At 33.4% G+C, this 16,062-nt stretch overlaps 1 protein-coding gene and 1 long non-coding RNA gene across 5 annotated transcripts; one reads left to right on the forward strand and one right to left on the reverse strand.

Moving 5' to 3' along the window:
- The first annotated feature begins 66 nt into the window (after positions 1-66).
- Positions 67-15,593, forward strand: LOC106058792 (protein RFT1 homolog). 4 transcript variants are annotated; one of them, XR_008777981.1, is made up of 16 exons: positions 67-306; positions 2,106-2,199; positions 3,081-3,166; positions 3,346-3,462; positions 4,376-4,568; positions 5,693-5,794; positions 6,156-6,287; positions 6,424-6,502; positions 6,650-6,700; positions 7,629-7,759; positions 7,871-8,015; positions 8,531-8,636; positions 10,170-10,298; positions 10,455-10,575; positions 14,109-14,814; positions 15,107-15,593. XR_008777981.1 is itself a non-coding variant. In XM_056029770.1 (15 exons), exons 2-15 carry the CDS (start codon positions 2,137-2,139, stop codon positions 14,109-14,111), a joined length of 1,458 nt encoding a protein of 485 aa, XP_055885745.1. In that variant the 5' UTR covers positions 67-306; positions 2,106-2,136; the 3' UTR covers positions 14,112-15,593. The 4 variants fall into 4 exon arrangements, 3 of the variants coding, with proteins under 3 accessions (XP_055885745.1, XP_055885743.1, XP_055885744.1); XM_056029770.1 differs by having other exon boundaries at positions 14,109-15,593; XM_056029768.1 differs by lacking the exons at positions 14,109-14,814; positions 15,107-15,593 and adding an exon at positions 11,001-11,209.
- LOC129926362 (uncharacterized) lies at positions 12,230-16,059 on the reverse strand. The gene is made up of 3 exons (XR_008777982.1): positions 15,994-16,059; positions 12,407-12,505; positions 12,230-12,268 (listed from the first exon to the last, which is right to left on the reverse strand). It is a non-coding gene; the product is annotated as an uncharacterized LOC129926362 (long non-coding RNA).
- Between the last annotated feature and the right edge of the window lie 3 nt (positions 16,060-16,062).

The raw sequence follows: 16,062 nt of genomic DNA on the forward strand, positions 1-16,062 counted from the left end.
TATGTCGGCTTTGTAAATAGGCGAATGTTTCACATTCAATTTACCATATGTTCCTTCAAGAAAGAAGATCTCTAGTAAACAAATTATTGTAAACGTTACTCGTTTAAAATCTAGAGTTACAAAGAGTTGATCTAGCATAGATCTAGACTAGATCTCTAGTATCATCTAGTAGTCTAGATTCTAGTTCTAGAGTCTAGATAGATCAATTTCTTTCTGACTAGATATAGCATCTACGACCCACAAACTAAAAATACTACTAGTACTACGGCAACTAATATTGAACTAGATCTAGGCCAATCTAGCAGTGTGAGTGACTGCAGTCTAGCTCTAGATTTAGTTAGATAAACATTTTACCCTTTCTGACTAGATATAGCATCTACGACCCACAAACTAAAAATACTACTAGTACTACGGCAACTAGCAGTGACTGCAGTCTAGCTCTAGATTTAGATAAACATTTTGATTTTTTTAGGTCAGATTTATTTATATTTGTTAGGATCTAGAAAATCTAGTCTAGGTCGTCTAGGATCTACAGTAACAGTTAAATAACTTAAATAAATTATTATATAATAATCTGATTAGAATTAGATACTAAGTGAAAAAGTGCAATACTGAGATCCTTGTGCGATCAGGTATTCCCAGCATCTTTACAGCCCTCAGACAACGCCGTTTGCGCTGGCTTGGACATGTTTGCCGGAAGGAGGACAAGCGCATCCCGACAGTCATCCTCTATGGTCAACTCGCGACTGGCACAAGAAAAACTGGTCGCCCCCACCTCCGTTACATAGATGTAATAAAACGTGACCTCAAATCAGTGAACATCAATACTGACTATTGGGAAGACATAGCTCTAGACCGCAACAGGTGGAAAGAGACAGTGACCAAGAAAGCTATGGACAGTGAAAGTACATGGGTCTCAGCTCAGGAAGAAAAACGGCCAGCTCCTCTACCACCGAAGCAAAAGCCACCTTAACCTGCGCTATCTGTAGATGGGAGTGTCTCTCCAAAATAGGGCTCCACAGCCACATGAGGAAGTGTGCTCTGAGATGAACCATAGTCGTTCTACGACTGAAGGAGGCCAATGCAATAAATAATCTGATTAATCACAATCACATCACAGGAAATCACTGCAGTCAGTATAGTCACAGTCAAAAAGTGGACTACACACATGACTATGACAATGTCATAGCATACAACATATGTAGATCTACTAAGTAACTATCATCTGTGGAGATATCACCAATATTTTTTCCAATAGATAGGTCTTTTAACCTACATTACATGCTTTAGAAGTCGTTTTAAGAGGTTTGCATATAGAAATAATCTTTAAAATCGCTACTACGTTAACCAGTAATTGAGAACAATTTACAACGTCTGTGGACTCATCAAGCTGTATGCTAAATATGGGAAAAGGAGCAGACATCATTTCCTGGATTACCTGATTGTTAGATCAGAAGACATGTCAACTATTCTCCTGTGAACATTGTCATCTGGATATTGCCATAAATTTATTTTTTAATGAATTTTGCTCCAATAAAAAATCTAACAATGTCTTTGGCCTCTGACAATAATTCTTTGGTAATGGTCTTAGGTTTCATAGCTGCAATTCTGAGAGCACCAAATTGGAAGCGTCAATGGCTGCTATGTTTTAATTATGGTACTTGCCACCTGAGTCAAGTCTCAATTTCTTGATTTCATCAGCCTTCAAAACTTAAATACTTGATGTCATTATTCTCAGAGCACGGATGTTAGTTTGGCTTCAAATGTTTGGATAGAAGCTCATTACAAATAATGCATCAGAGTTTATCAATTCCTGCTTAAACTATTTAAGTAAAACCATACACCAAAAAAAGTTCATTTTATTTTCTTAAAGTTCTTTTGTTCAAAGTCTGTGTTCATGAGTTGTTCCATATACCGACTTTATTTTCTCTTATACTATGGACTATAATACGATGGCGTATTATTAATTAATTTCTCTTCATGGCGTGATTACAACACATTTGATGGATGGCATTAGTTGAAAAATGTATTCTAGTACATACATACATAAATACATTATATCAATATTAATATAATTTAAAATAAAAATGTATTTGAATTTTCAGTTGAAGCATCTTTGTGCTGATTTAAGTGACCATGAAGAGCTCAGCTTTACTGTCTGGAGCAGCTAAGGCAGCATCATACAACATGCTGCTGCAGGTAATCTGAATTTGTCTTTTTATAGGTCATACATTTGGTGACAAATTATTTTTTCTGAAAACATCTTAACATCATTTTAACTGATATGACTGGCCATCAATTAAGTTGTAATTAGGATATAATATTTAATAATGAGAATATGTGAGCTTAAAATATTGATGTACAAAAATAAATGCAGTGAGGAAAAGAAAAATTGAAATGGGTTTTCAAATAAATAAAGCTAAGAATCATGCATAAAGTCCTAGATGGGACTGCCTATTTGGCCTATATGTTTTCAGAATACATCTTCATTTTTTGTTACATTTTTGACAGCTGTTCTAAGTAGCCCTCTTTTTTTTTGTATGAAATAAAGAAGACAGTTCTAGGAGAGTTTAGAAGTTTAATGGGGACATAGTTATAACATCTTGACTGAGAGGTCTCAAATTCTAATTCCAGTGAAGACAGAAATTCCTGATTTTTAAAAATATCCTGCTGTAATGTAAAGTTAAGTAAAGTTCCCATTGAAATCTTAAGGGCAGATGGTGTAAAGGTCATCCGTTTTTGTGGTCCACAGTTAACGAGGGTGTAATAAATATGTCCAGCACAACGACCAACCATTTTACTTTTTCTCAACTAAAATTTTGTAGAGGAGTTTGAGCATGCATTCAAGAATGGCAATGACCAGTGATGGCTGCCTGTGTGGCATGCTATTCAAACTGTAACCATGATGGTCCCCATTTTGATCACTGCTATGAGGCAGAGATGAAGTTAACAAATTAGTGAATGTCTCATGTTTCTCCCTCCCCTTTGAGGTTCTGTGATTTCCTTATTTTTAGAAAGTTTTTTTTTTTTTTTTGACTAAATGTATTTGTAGAATTCAAATAATAATTATTTTTTTCCAGCTGGCATTGCGAATGACAACATTTGTTTTAAATGCATTCATTCTGAGATATATTTCTAAAGATCTTCTAGGAATTGTTAATGTTAGGTTCGTACATCTATATATAAGACTATGCCTTACATAAATATTTGTATAAATATTTTAGGTAAAAAAATTGTCTAGGCTTAATTACTTGAATATTAACAATGATTATGAATATTTCCTTGAAATAAAGTTTTAACATATTTCTGTACTAAAAGAAAAATGTTTCATTCTTTAAAACACAGGTTAACTTTGCTTTATTCAACAACCTTATTTCTAGCAAAAGAAGCTTTTGACAGAGCATGTCTCAGCAAGTCAGAGGAAAGAGATTGGAGACAGGTCATCAATCTTCTTTGGTGCACGTAGGTCAATTTTATCTGTGATGGTTCTATAAGTACTCTCAATTTGAAGTTAGTAAATATATTTTTATTTATGAAATAAGGATAAAAGTAACAAATCTAGACAATTTTTAATGCAAATGGATCAAGCCAGTAGTAATTATTAATAATGCAGAGTAAAACTATATATACTTGATTGTATAAAATGAGTAGTGATCATAGACTAGTTTTTTCCAGTCATGGGTGTTGAGCCAATTAAGGCATACTTATTTTTCAATTTTATTTGCATTCTACTCAGAAGTAAGCATTTTTTTGCTAATTTAAGATTCAGTATTTTAGTTAGGGGGCATGGTGGCTGAGAGGTGAAGTGCTAGCCTCCAAATGGAGGGGGGTCTCAGGTTTGAATCCTTGTGAAGATTTGGATTTTGAAATATGGGATTTTTTAGTACTCCCTTCAGTCCACCGAACTCTAATGGGTACCTGACATTGGTTGGGGAAAAATAAAGGCAGTTGGGAATTGTGCCACATGACACCCCCGTTAATTATGGACCACTGAAACAGATAACCTTTACATCGGCCACCCTATAGATTGCAAAGTCTGAAAGGATACTTTATTTAGTAAGACATACTTTTTTAAAAGAAAAAGAGTAAATATTATGTGAAGTATTTTTTTTTTATATACACTCTCTCTTTATTATACATGTGTATTATCTTCACATGATGATTTTCCGTTTTTCGTATGGTTATTATAGAAATGAGAAAAGGAGACGCAATTCAAAAATAATTCTGAACACTATTTTTCATTATTAATTTTTTCACACATTAAAAAAAAAACATTGGTATAAAAAAATTTCCTATAAATGTTGTAACCTTGTGATAAAAGACATATTGACCTTAATCATAATGATATATTATTTAAACATAAATTCATTCTCAGTTTTCCAATAGCATTAATTTGGTGTGGCAGCCTGGGATACATTTGGTTATATGTTTTGGATAACCCTGATAGTACTTCATCTATTACTGGATATACAGCAGGTGTTATCTGTTACTCCATGTCCACTGCCATTGAAGTTTTAGCAGAGCCTTTATTTGTTGTTGGACAAAGTTTTCTGTTTGTCAAACTAAAAGTAAGTTGTTAGATCTCAATAGTTCATCTTATAATAAAAGATGGATTGCTAGTTTTTGAGTTCTTTTGGTTTGTGGATTATGTTTCATTGGGCATCTTGCATTGTCAAATATAACATCATTCTAGTATTCAAAGTTATCAGAAACAATATTGGTTTATGGTCTATCTCACATCAGCACTCAATAAACAATGTTGTTAGGATAACAAAGACTCCATTATAGATAAGGCACTCCATGTGCTGTAGCGCCACTGAGATGGAGGGATGTGTTGAGGCAGGCCAGGCCCCCTATGTGCTGTAGGGTCACTGAGATGGAGGAATGTGTTGAGGCAGGCCAGAGCCCTCCATGTACTGTAGCGTCACTGAGATGGAGGGGTGTGCTGAGGCAGGCCAAGGCCTTCCATGTGCTGTAGCATCACTGAGATGGAGGGAATTGCTGAGGCAGGCCAGGGCCTTCCATGTGCTGTAGCACCACTGAGATGGAGGGATGTGCTGAGGCAGGCTAGGGCCTTCCATGTGCTGTAGCGCCACTGAGATGGAGGGATGTGCTGAGGCAGGCCAAGGCCTTCCATGTGCTGTAGGGCACTGAGATGGAGGGATGTGCTGAGGCAGGCCAGGGCCTTCCATGTGCTGTAGGGCACTGAGATGGAGGGATGTGCTGAGGCAGGCCAGGGCCTTCCATGTGCTGTAGCGTCACTGAGATGGAGGGATGTGCTGAGGCAGGCCAAGGCCTTCCATGTGCTGTAGGGCACTGAGATGGAGGGATGTGCTGAGGCAGGCCAGGGCCTTCCATGTGCTGTAGCGTCACTGAGATGGAGGGATGTGCTGAGGCAGGCCAGGGCCTTCCATGTGCTGTAGGGCACTGAGATGGAGGTATGTGTTGAGGCAGGCCAGGGACCCCATGTGCTGTAGGGCCACTGAGATGGAGGGATATGTTGAGGCAGGCCAGGGCCCTCCATGTGCTGTAGCACCACTGAGATGGAGGGATGGACTGTACAATAACAAGGGACATAATAAACAATATTTGTTTCAATGCTTTGCTTAATAGACTTATCTGTGTCCCACCCCCCTCATTAGTTGATCAGTTTTAATTTATTAGCAACACTCAACTTTTAATTTTGTTTCAGGTAGTCTTGCTTGGCATTTCACAAGGTATTAAATGTATACTCACAGTTTTCCTAGTTTTAATGCAGCCACAGTGGGGCATAATCAATTTCTCCATAGCACAAGTAAGTTCATTTGTTTATGTCAAAAATATCATTATTCTTTTCCTGATATTTTATAATGAGAATTAATTACTTTAGCTAGATAATTTCATTTTTAAACAAGACATGTACATTTTCAAAAGTATTTTTCAGAGTTACTAAGAAAAATAAAACTTAATATTGGGTTCTCTAATTAATATTATTCATAATAGGATTAGAAATATTATGCATTTTAAGATGGCACCTTTTGTTATATCATATTTTTTATATTCTAGTTACTACTTTTTTCAGAACTTTTTTTTTTTTTAGTTATTAAAGGATACTTCTGATCTAAATTGACCATGTTGTCATGTCATTATTTATTAAATGTTATGTCTTATTGCAGTTAGTTTCCAGTATAGTTTACGTGACACTTTATCATGGGTACTTTGCACATTATATCCTGAAGAATAAAAAGGATGATGATTTCCCCTTGAAGTCTATACGTGATATGTATCCAAGAATTATTCCTAATAAAGTGAGTTGATTTAAACTACATTTCTGAAATTTTTGTGCTGAGATTTGTTGATAGAGTTTAAAATAATTTAATTATTTTTTCACTCAGAACAATACTAGCATGAATATATTAACTGTAATATTTATTTGTATTTCAGCCATTTATTGACCTCCACATGGCAAGCTTGACGTGGAGCTTTTTTAAACAATCATTTTTGAAACAAATATTAACTGAAGGTTTGTGCTTTCTGATATTATGCTATATGGATAATATATTAAGTTTGAAATCATTTGATCTCATTGTTAATGAAAAATGTAGTTTAAATATATGCTTGTCTGTAATGTTTACTATACTAAGTCTGACTGAAACTCTGATTTCTGCAGGGGAGAAGTACATAATGACATTTTTTGATGTTCTCTCTTTTGCGGACCAAGGTAAGCTGAGCATGGGCATGAAGGATAGAATATCCAATCTGATATAATAGCAAATGAAAAAGACATAATTGTATTTCCATATTTAATATGAAAGGAAACAATAAAGAAGTCAAAGAAGGCATTCACCTTTACCTGTCTCTTAGTCTGTTAGACCGTTTGGGAACCACACTTGACATATGAATAATCTCTCTCCATTTCTCTTTTTCAAGGATTAGAGTCTCTTTCATTAACAGGCCCCTTGCATTCCTCAATGCTGTCTTCCCATTACTTCTCCTTTTCCCTGATACTGTTCTCTGCAGGATCTTATGATAGGGCCATACAGTCCAATTTTTTTTCTTTTAATGGCCTTAAAAATAATAAAGGTGTAGTTTTAACTCTTTCTCTCCATAATTATTTTTCTCATTCCAACAGTATTATTCATTTTGCTAATTTGTATTTCACTATCCTGTTATGATTAAACTTCAATAACGTTTTTGATTTGTTATCAGAAAATGTTATATCTGGTATTGAATTATAGGAGAATGCATGCTATTTTTATACAATACAAATTAAAGTTTATAAATCCGAAAACCAATTTAGTTTAATGGGAGTCAAATCAACGTTGTCATCTTTAATTAGGAGAGAAAGAGTTAATTCTTCATGCTAGGACAAATTCATAAAATGCTCTTTCCTCCCAAGTGTAAATAGATGCTTGTATCAGCCAGAAAAACCAATAACGTTAAAGTTCAGGGACTAACCATTTTTTAAATGAAATCTACATATAAAGAGTTGTAACTCATACACTATGTCAAAAAAAAACTTTTCCCAAAATCATATTCAGAATGTCCACCAATTTTTCTTTTTTTTTTTTGTTTAGTGTTTAGGTATCATTTATATCTGATACTAATTTGTTCATATAAAAAATTAAGTTAATAATCTTTTTTTTAAGGCATTTATGATGTCATCAATAACTTGGGATCACTTGCTGCCCGCTTTGTGTTTCTTCCTATAGAAGAAAGTAGCTATTTGTTTTTCTCTCAAATTCTGACCAGGGGTTCTCCAGCACACAAACAAAGTCAGGTATTCTCACACTTATGTATGTAGCTAACCTAAAATTAGCTTTATCTTTTATTTTTTTATTTACAAATATTTTAGTCATAAAACTAATCAAAAACGTTTTGTTGTTGTCAGGATTCACTAAGATTATGTGCAAGTGTGTTAGGTGTTCTTCTAAAAGCAGTCTCTTTGATTGGTGCAATTATTCTTGTCTTTGGTTATTCCAATGCTTACTTGGCTTTACATTTATATGGAGGAGAAATTTTGTCCACTGGAAGTGGTGAGTTTCTGTGGGTTTGAGTGCAAATTAGATCTAGAATACATTATTAATAGTTTGTGTTAATTCACATCATCACATGTAATTAAAACTTTCAGCATGCTTAACGTCTGAAATGCAAGGACTTGGAATGGATTTTTTCCCCTCCCTCTTTTTATTTAAAGGCTAAAATAAATATATCATAATCCCCCCCCCCCCCCGGTATTCATCTATTTGTGTCAAACTTTTGGTGCTATGGACAACTATTTGCGAATAATTAAACTTTTTTGTTTGCTTTACATGCTTTGTATATTTATCAGAATTGGAGTATATTACATCCTAACCTAATCTCCCACAGGGCAGCAAGGGATGGTGGCGGGCAGGGTTTGGACCCAGGGCCACTGAGATGACAGTCCCAGAGTGCATACCACATGACTAAGCAGACATTTTAGTTATTTCATATTTATGTATAAGTATTAGGTCAATGCTTTTTTTATTTTGAGAAAAACAAGATTTTAATGACTTTGTTATTGCAATAGGTCCCCTACTGCTTAGATGGTATTGTTTGTATGTGTTGTTTATAGCAGTGAATGGAACCACTGAAGCCTTTGTATTTGCTGCCATGAGCAAAGAGGAAGTTGATAAGTATGACTGATTTCATACACATTGTTCTGATTTCATACACATTGTTCTGATTTCATACTCATTGTTCCATTTTTAGTCGTCCGTTGGGAAAAGCTGAATTTTTGTTTTTCTGTCACAGTTACATCTGAAAAATTAAACTACTGTTGAAAATCTTTATTTTACCATCACCTTTATCCTTCTTGAAATATGAACAATGGCTAATTTTAGAATTCTGAAAAATTCTTTTTAAATAATCAAATTGGGCAGAAAATTGTATGTACTTTGTAAAATGTTTTACATGTTTCGGATGTTCCTTTAGAATTAGAGTTAGATGATCTAATCCCTAATCCAAACATACCACAGGATGATGGGGGATGGCAGCAGTTCAGGGTATGAACAGGGGACCATCAAGGCGACCTAATGACAGTCCAGCCCATATACTGCACAACTAGCCAGTCATCCTTAGGATAGGAACATTCAAACATTTTAACACAAGATTTTTTTTTAAATGTCATTACAGTTTTTTTTTTATTCAAACTAAATCAGCTATTGCAACTTTATTGTCCTTAGCATGCTCAAGTTAGATGGGAAGGCTGATTATGGCCCCTTTCTGCAACTTTGTTTTACAAATTGAATTAAACAAGATGAAAAATTGTTTGTGTTAAACAGAGTCTCATCTCACATTTTATAACTAAATTGAAAGATACAGTTCAAGATGGCTGCCTGGTCGTGCGGTTTGCGCGCTGGACTGTCGTTCGGATTTATCGACGGTCGAGGGTTCAAACCCTGCCCGCTCCCATCCCCCGTCGTCCTGCGGGAGGTTTGGACTAGGAAGTAAACTATCTTCAACTCTGAAGGAACATCTGAAACATGTCAAAGAAACATTTTACATTTTACAAGAAAATTATTGTATTAATGTGTGGGATCTTAATTATCCACTATACTGACAGAATTACAGTAAGTTAAGATTTCTCTCCTTCAAAGTCTGTATAAATAATAATGGTCTCATATTGGTTCACTTGGGGTCGCTGTTGATAATGTGCTTTAGCTGTGAGTTTTTTTGTTTAGCATAATGTGTGACAATGACTGCAGGTGTAACAAACTCCTTAGGTGACATTGTTTTATTTGAATCCTTGTGATGCATTGTTTCTTGCAAGTATTACTTACAACCAATAATAGTAGTTGTATCAAACTTTAAAAAAAAATAAAAAAGGGGCAAATTGTAAATCTGAAATGAATTTAAAAAAAAAAAGTTTTTAGTATTTGTACAAGTAGTTATCTAAAAGTAGAGTCTATTATGACACTTCTAATTTCATGCACATTGAAGTATTTAGGTCTAGCCCATATTGACCATCTAAAAAAAAAGGATGTTCTTTTTTAAATACATTATGCCTAGTAAAAAAGATACTGTTTATTAGAATGTCTACATAAGTTTTTAGATGTATTTAAAAAGTAGAAAATTATAATATTCTGTCTAGGAGTTTAAAATGTACACTACTAGTAGTATAGAAAACTGATTTAATTTTGATTTAATGAACTGTGTATAATTTGCAGGTATAACAAAAAGATGTTGCTTTTCTCAGGACTTTTCTTGTTTTCTTCATGGTTGCTGACCTCTTTGATAGGCAGTGTAGGATTTATTTTAGCTAATTGCCTTAATATGGTTGCACGCATAATTCACAGGTAGGTTAAAATAATTGTCAAGCTTCTATAACCTTTTAAAATTATTATTTGATAAATACCATGATTTAAGATTACATGAAAGTTTTATTTAAAAAAAATTATTTTCTGTAATATTGTATTTTATGTATTATTCCTACATATTTTTTGTTTCTTCAGTTTGTATTTTATTTCTGAATATTTTCACAACACAACGTATCATCCCCTTTATGGTGTGGTTCCATGTCTTCCAGTTGTATTTAGTCTGATTGTTTCACTCCTGGTTACATCTATTTCTGAGGTATGTAAAAATAGTCACAATATAAATTTGAAAACATATCACTTCATCTGTCAACATACTGATATTATAAAAGGGTGTTTAAATAGTGGTGTATATTCTGAATATGATTTTGGAAAAAGTTCTTAATTGGCCGCCGGTGGACAATGGTTACGCTTGCCCTGGATGTGGGAATTAAGTAAAAAAAAATACTGAAGACATAATGTCCAGAACTGGCAATTAAAAAAAATACATTCTGTATTCAATGTTTTAATGGATGAAAATTTGATTTTTTTTTTCTTTTAATTCCATTCCATTTCTTTTTCTATTGCCAGTTAACTAATGTTTTTTATTTTCTTAAATGTAAACAAGTATTTGGATTTTTATTTGTTTGTTTCCAGTCAATATGAATCACCTGAAATGAATCTTTTTTCACCTTATCTAAACAGATGCTGTTCTGTACTTCAACAAGTAGTATCTTGTACAAGGTGATTCATATTGTAGTGTCAGGGGCATGTCTGCTCTTTGTTCTAGCCACAACTTATTTCAAAGAACAGAGATTAGTTCAAATAGTTAAAGAACAATTATTCAAACATAAAACAGACAAGTCAAGATGAAACTTAAAAAAAAAAATTAAAATATTTTTTTTCTTTTAAAACATTGTGTCCTCCTTTTTTTTTTAAAATATTAATTATTATTTTTTAAACTGATGTCATTATCATTATGAATAATTCACTGGTTTTTAAAGTCCAAATATTAAGTCAAGGTATATACTTTTGTAATAGTAAGAGCCAAATTTAAAAACAAGAAACTGATGGGTAGCTGTGGCTGAGTGGTAAAGCGCTTGGCTTCTGAACCAGGAGTCCCGGGTTCAAATCCTGGGATTTTTAATTTCGAGATCTTTGACCGCCTCTGAGTCCACCCAGCTCTAATGGTTACCTGACAATTAGTTGGGGAAAAATAAAGGCGGTTCATCGTATTTCTTGCCACATGACACCCTAGTTAACTGTAAGCTACAGAAACAGATGACATTTACATCATCATCAAGGTCTAAAAGGGGAACTTTACTAATGGGCAGTTAATAGTTTGTCATTTTGATCAGCTGGGCCGGAAACAGTCATAGGTTAGTGGTGCAAAAATAGCATGACTATATATAAAATTATAAATGCTGTAACTGTATCCATTTTCAACAATTCAAATTCATTTGAAGTATAAATACAGTATTTATTCAAGTTAATTTAAAAACAAATTCAGATTCAACAAAAACAACATACAATATCTTTTTTATTCATATTACATTATTTACAATATTCACTGTTATAGACTGCTGTACAGGCCAGTAGACTACTAGGTACAAACCATTTTCATTCTTTTAGTTTACTGGTAGAAAAATGGCATGAGAATAGCAACTAAGCATAGCAAATCTAATTACTGGTAGTACCAAAATGCGAATATTTATGTAGAAGAAAAAAAAAAAAAAATGAAAGTATTTGCTAGCTCATTAATCCATATAATCTTTTCAGCAATAAAGCTACTAAACAAAACTGAAGCCAAGCAATTGTATTTTTTTTTTAAATCTATAATACAAAATAAAACTAAGCTATAAAGATTTATTTAGCATTTTTGGTAGATATTCTTGCTTGACCTTCTCTCTGTCTTCTGGATGAGGTAAGTATGGGGAAATTCCTTGTTGCTTCCTCTGACTTGTAACCCAGCTCTGTAATGGAAAATTAGTACTGTATTTATTTTGTCTGTTTCGGAAGAGTTTTATTGAGTATTTTATTGTTTAATGATAAATGACAACTTAAAAAACAGAACAATTATGTTTAAAAAATAACTAGCCAAATTTGCTTACCCAAAATTTGCGACAGTTATTGTAATTCAGAAAAAAATCAGAGCATTTGCTTCTGTCATATCCATTGTCATCAAGGCACCGCAGAGTCATTTCATTTTCCTGTATGTATATGTATATATATAAATATGTATATATATGTATAAATATAAAAAAGCAACATTTCAATTTTGGTACATTTCTTCACATGACTTTAGGCTTTATCAAATATAGTACAATTTAAGTTTGAAGTATAGATTTGATAATCAGAACCTTGACTTCGAGTGCTGGTTGACAGGGGAGAAGATTATTGAATTAATGTTGGTTTAGCTCCAAGAAAGGAAGGGCAAAATTTGGAAAATGAGTGACAAGTGAGCAGAAAGGGCTTTGAATTGTATATATACATTACACTCCTTATATGTATTAAAGAGAGAGAGAGAGGGTGTGGATACCTTGAATGATGACAATGTGTATTCTCAGTAAAATGTGTAAAATGCAAAAGAAAACAAAAATCTTAGTTTTAAGGAAAATTGTGCATTTCACAAACATTATTATTAACATGCAATCAAATTTTAAGAAAAGAAAACATAGAAAAAGAAGAGAGGAGCAGAAGAAAGAATAGAAAAAAAAAAAGATACAATGATCTAAAAATGAAAGGAAACAGATTACTTCTCATCCAAATAGCAGTAACTTACATAAAGTCATTATTTGTTTTTACAAATATTTAAAATTAGTATCACTAAAAATGTCAGTTTTAAATTTGTCAATACACTGGTATATGTCTCAGGTGGGTGTGCATCAACCTACTTGAGTAAAAGCATTATAATAAGGCACTGACTTGGAGGCAAAATATTCAAAAGTCCAGTATTTTACACCACCACACAAATCCAGACTTTGCATGTAATCTACAAATTTCACCCCATCTGACGCAGGCATAACCATTGTCTACCAACAGGTCTTTGCATCCGGGTCTCAAATGCATATCCAGCTAACTTCCCCATCTGTTTTCCTCCATGACATCAAGGGCAAACCAAAGCTAAAATTGTTTTACAGTGTTTCTGTTTTGCCATCCTCCTAGAAGCTTGACAAAAAAATTTTCACCAGTGATACAATCATCCACAATATGTGATAGCTGTCCCACCGATCATTTATAGTACATGGTATAGCCAGAGCTAATCTATGTTCAAATCAGAAAATTAGATAGATTTTTACTAAACTCCTAAAATGCTATCTGTGGCATTTTACATCTCGAGAGATGATCTTTTCCCTTTGCAACTTTTTGTGTGACTAAAGAGGCCAATCCTTGATGCACAGCTGCGGCCACAGGTTGAGCCCATGTAATCACCATTGCATTTTTACCCTTCTTTCTACTACTGTTGTGTACGGCATCTGAAATCTGGGACCCTTCCTTTATGCTCGCTCTCCTTGTGGATCTATCAGTGCCATTTTTTCCCAGCAGCTCTTCCTCATTGGTTATTTTATCTTACCACTTTATTTTAAAGATCATCGGAGGTGGAAGATATTTAGCTTTTTTTCCTACCATGAGTAGGTTGACCATGTTTCATTTCCATATATATAGCAAAGTGTTCATCACACAGGTCCGGTAGACTAAGGCTTTGGTATTGTTAGTCAGCAAGGTATTGTCGCACACTCTTTTGAGTCTTTTCTGCAACAGTGACATGGTGCCCATTGCTTTGGCTATCCTATTGTTAATGTCTTTTTCCAGTAGAACATCCTTGGATATGATGGAGCCAAGATAAAAATGGTCAGCATTTCCAGTGGTTGGCCATAATTGCATAAATGCTTACGTAAGGTGCAGTATTCGTGTTCTGGACTAGTATAATCTTAATCTTGTTTTGACCTATTGTAAATGAAGTTAATCTTTTTTTTTCTGAAATTAAATAAATACTAGAATTTACTAGAGACTACATCTATAGATCTAGAATCTAAAGCTGTAGTTGACTCACTCTACTTTAGAGGTTAACTCTAGCCTCTCTCTTCTCTAGTTAAACTTAGAAAGATTATATCTACTCTATGATCTAGCCAATATTAAACTTTATTAAATTTTAAATTAAATATATATAGATAGATCTTGACTTCTAGTAAACCTTATATAGATTTAGAACTATATAGATCTAGATTAATAAATTAATAATATTAATAGAAGTTAGAATTAGGTACTTTGACATCCCTACTCCACTGACCTATAAACTGCTAGACTAGCTGCTATATATATCTATATAGTTTTGAAACACCATGGCTAGACTTCCAAAACCATGGTGTTAGTTGATTGATTGTTGTTTTTACATTTGCTTCATGTTTTAAAAACCCTCATGCTAATCTTAAAGGAGGATTCTTAAGCTTTTCAATGATACCACATTGTCAACAAATGAAAGTCGTATTTATTTAGAAAATTTACAGTAAAGTCATAGGTAAGAATGATTTTGCATTTAATATAATTTTTAAGCAAGCTTGGAATTTTTTTATTGAATTTAGACCTAGATTTATGCTTAAAGTTTGTTATTTCATTATTTTTTAATGAAATTTTGTCCTCCAAAATTAAAAAAACTTCCCCCAACATGCTATAAATGATGCCAAATTAGGCTATTTTTCTAAATGGGTACGTGGAAAAATTATAACTACCATAACAATCTATGACTATAGTATCACAATCAATATTTTTATTATAGAGTAGTGTTAGAAATATTTTTTTTCTATATTTAGGTACACAAAATATAAAAGGAAATCAGCTAATTAAGGCAAGTTTGGGTCCATCCTGAAGATGTTAAATAAAGTCACTCCATGATGCAGTGACATGTGGCGCCAGACATTAGTAATTCTTGTGGATAATATGAAGTATAAATGATTTATGCATTGTTTAACAGCTTATCTTTGATCAACCAAGTGGAGAGAATGCTATCAAGGTGTTATTTTACATTATATTTATAAATATTATAAAGCTGAGGAATTTTCTACGAAACGGCATTCTAGAAAAAGGATCGAAGTCAATTTTCAAACTATTGGATTAGCTGTGAATGAATGCATGTTAGCTACATGTGAGATGAAACATTCAAATTCAAAATCATATAATGGGGTAGCTGTGTTCCAAATTTCAAGCTTTTATCTATTATGGTTATAAAGTTATGATGAGATAAAGACGAAAATTCATTTTTTCGATCACAGCTTTTTGGACATTTTCTATAGTCCATTTTTCTACACAGTTTAAAAACGCCTTAAACGGCATAACTTTGCTCCTATATAACATAGAAAGATAAATGTGGTATCATTGTAACCCTCTCAGCAAAATCTACATAACTAAATAGCTTCTGTTCATATATAGATCTATTTATTTTGAATTTTTTGTCAAAGTACCTATTAGAATATCTTAGATCTAGTCAATCTTAACTTAGATTACTAATCTAACTTAACTAACCGCTAAACAAGGGTCAGTTTTTGCTTTTTCAGCTGCAATTTCTGCGCTTCTCGCTGTATTGTCAACAAATTTTAATTTCGACTTTTCTTCTGGCATTTATATAGATCTAGGTCAACGTTAGATGTATATATCTAGACTCTAGATCTATCTAGATCTAAGCAAAGCAAACAGTTTTGACCTTTTACTTTTAGTTTAATGTGTTTATGGGCGCCGCCATGTTGACCTCCTAATGTCAACGTATCCCATA

Source organism: Biomphalaria glabrata, chromosome 5, assembly GCF_947242115.1.
Source record: "Biomphalaria glabrata chromosome 5, xgBioGlab47.1, whole genome shotgun sequence".
Taxonomy (NCBI): domain Eukaryota; kingdom Metazoa; phylum Mollusca; class Gastropoda; family Planorbidae; genus Biomphalaria; species Biomphalaria glabrata.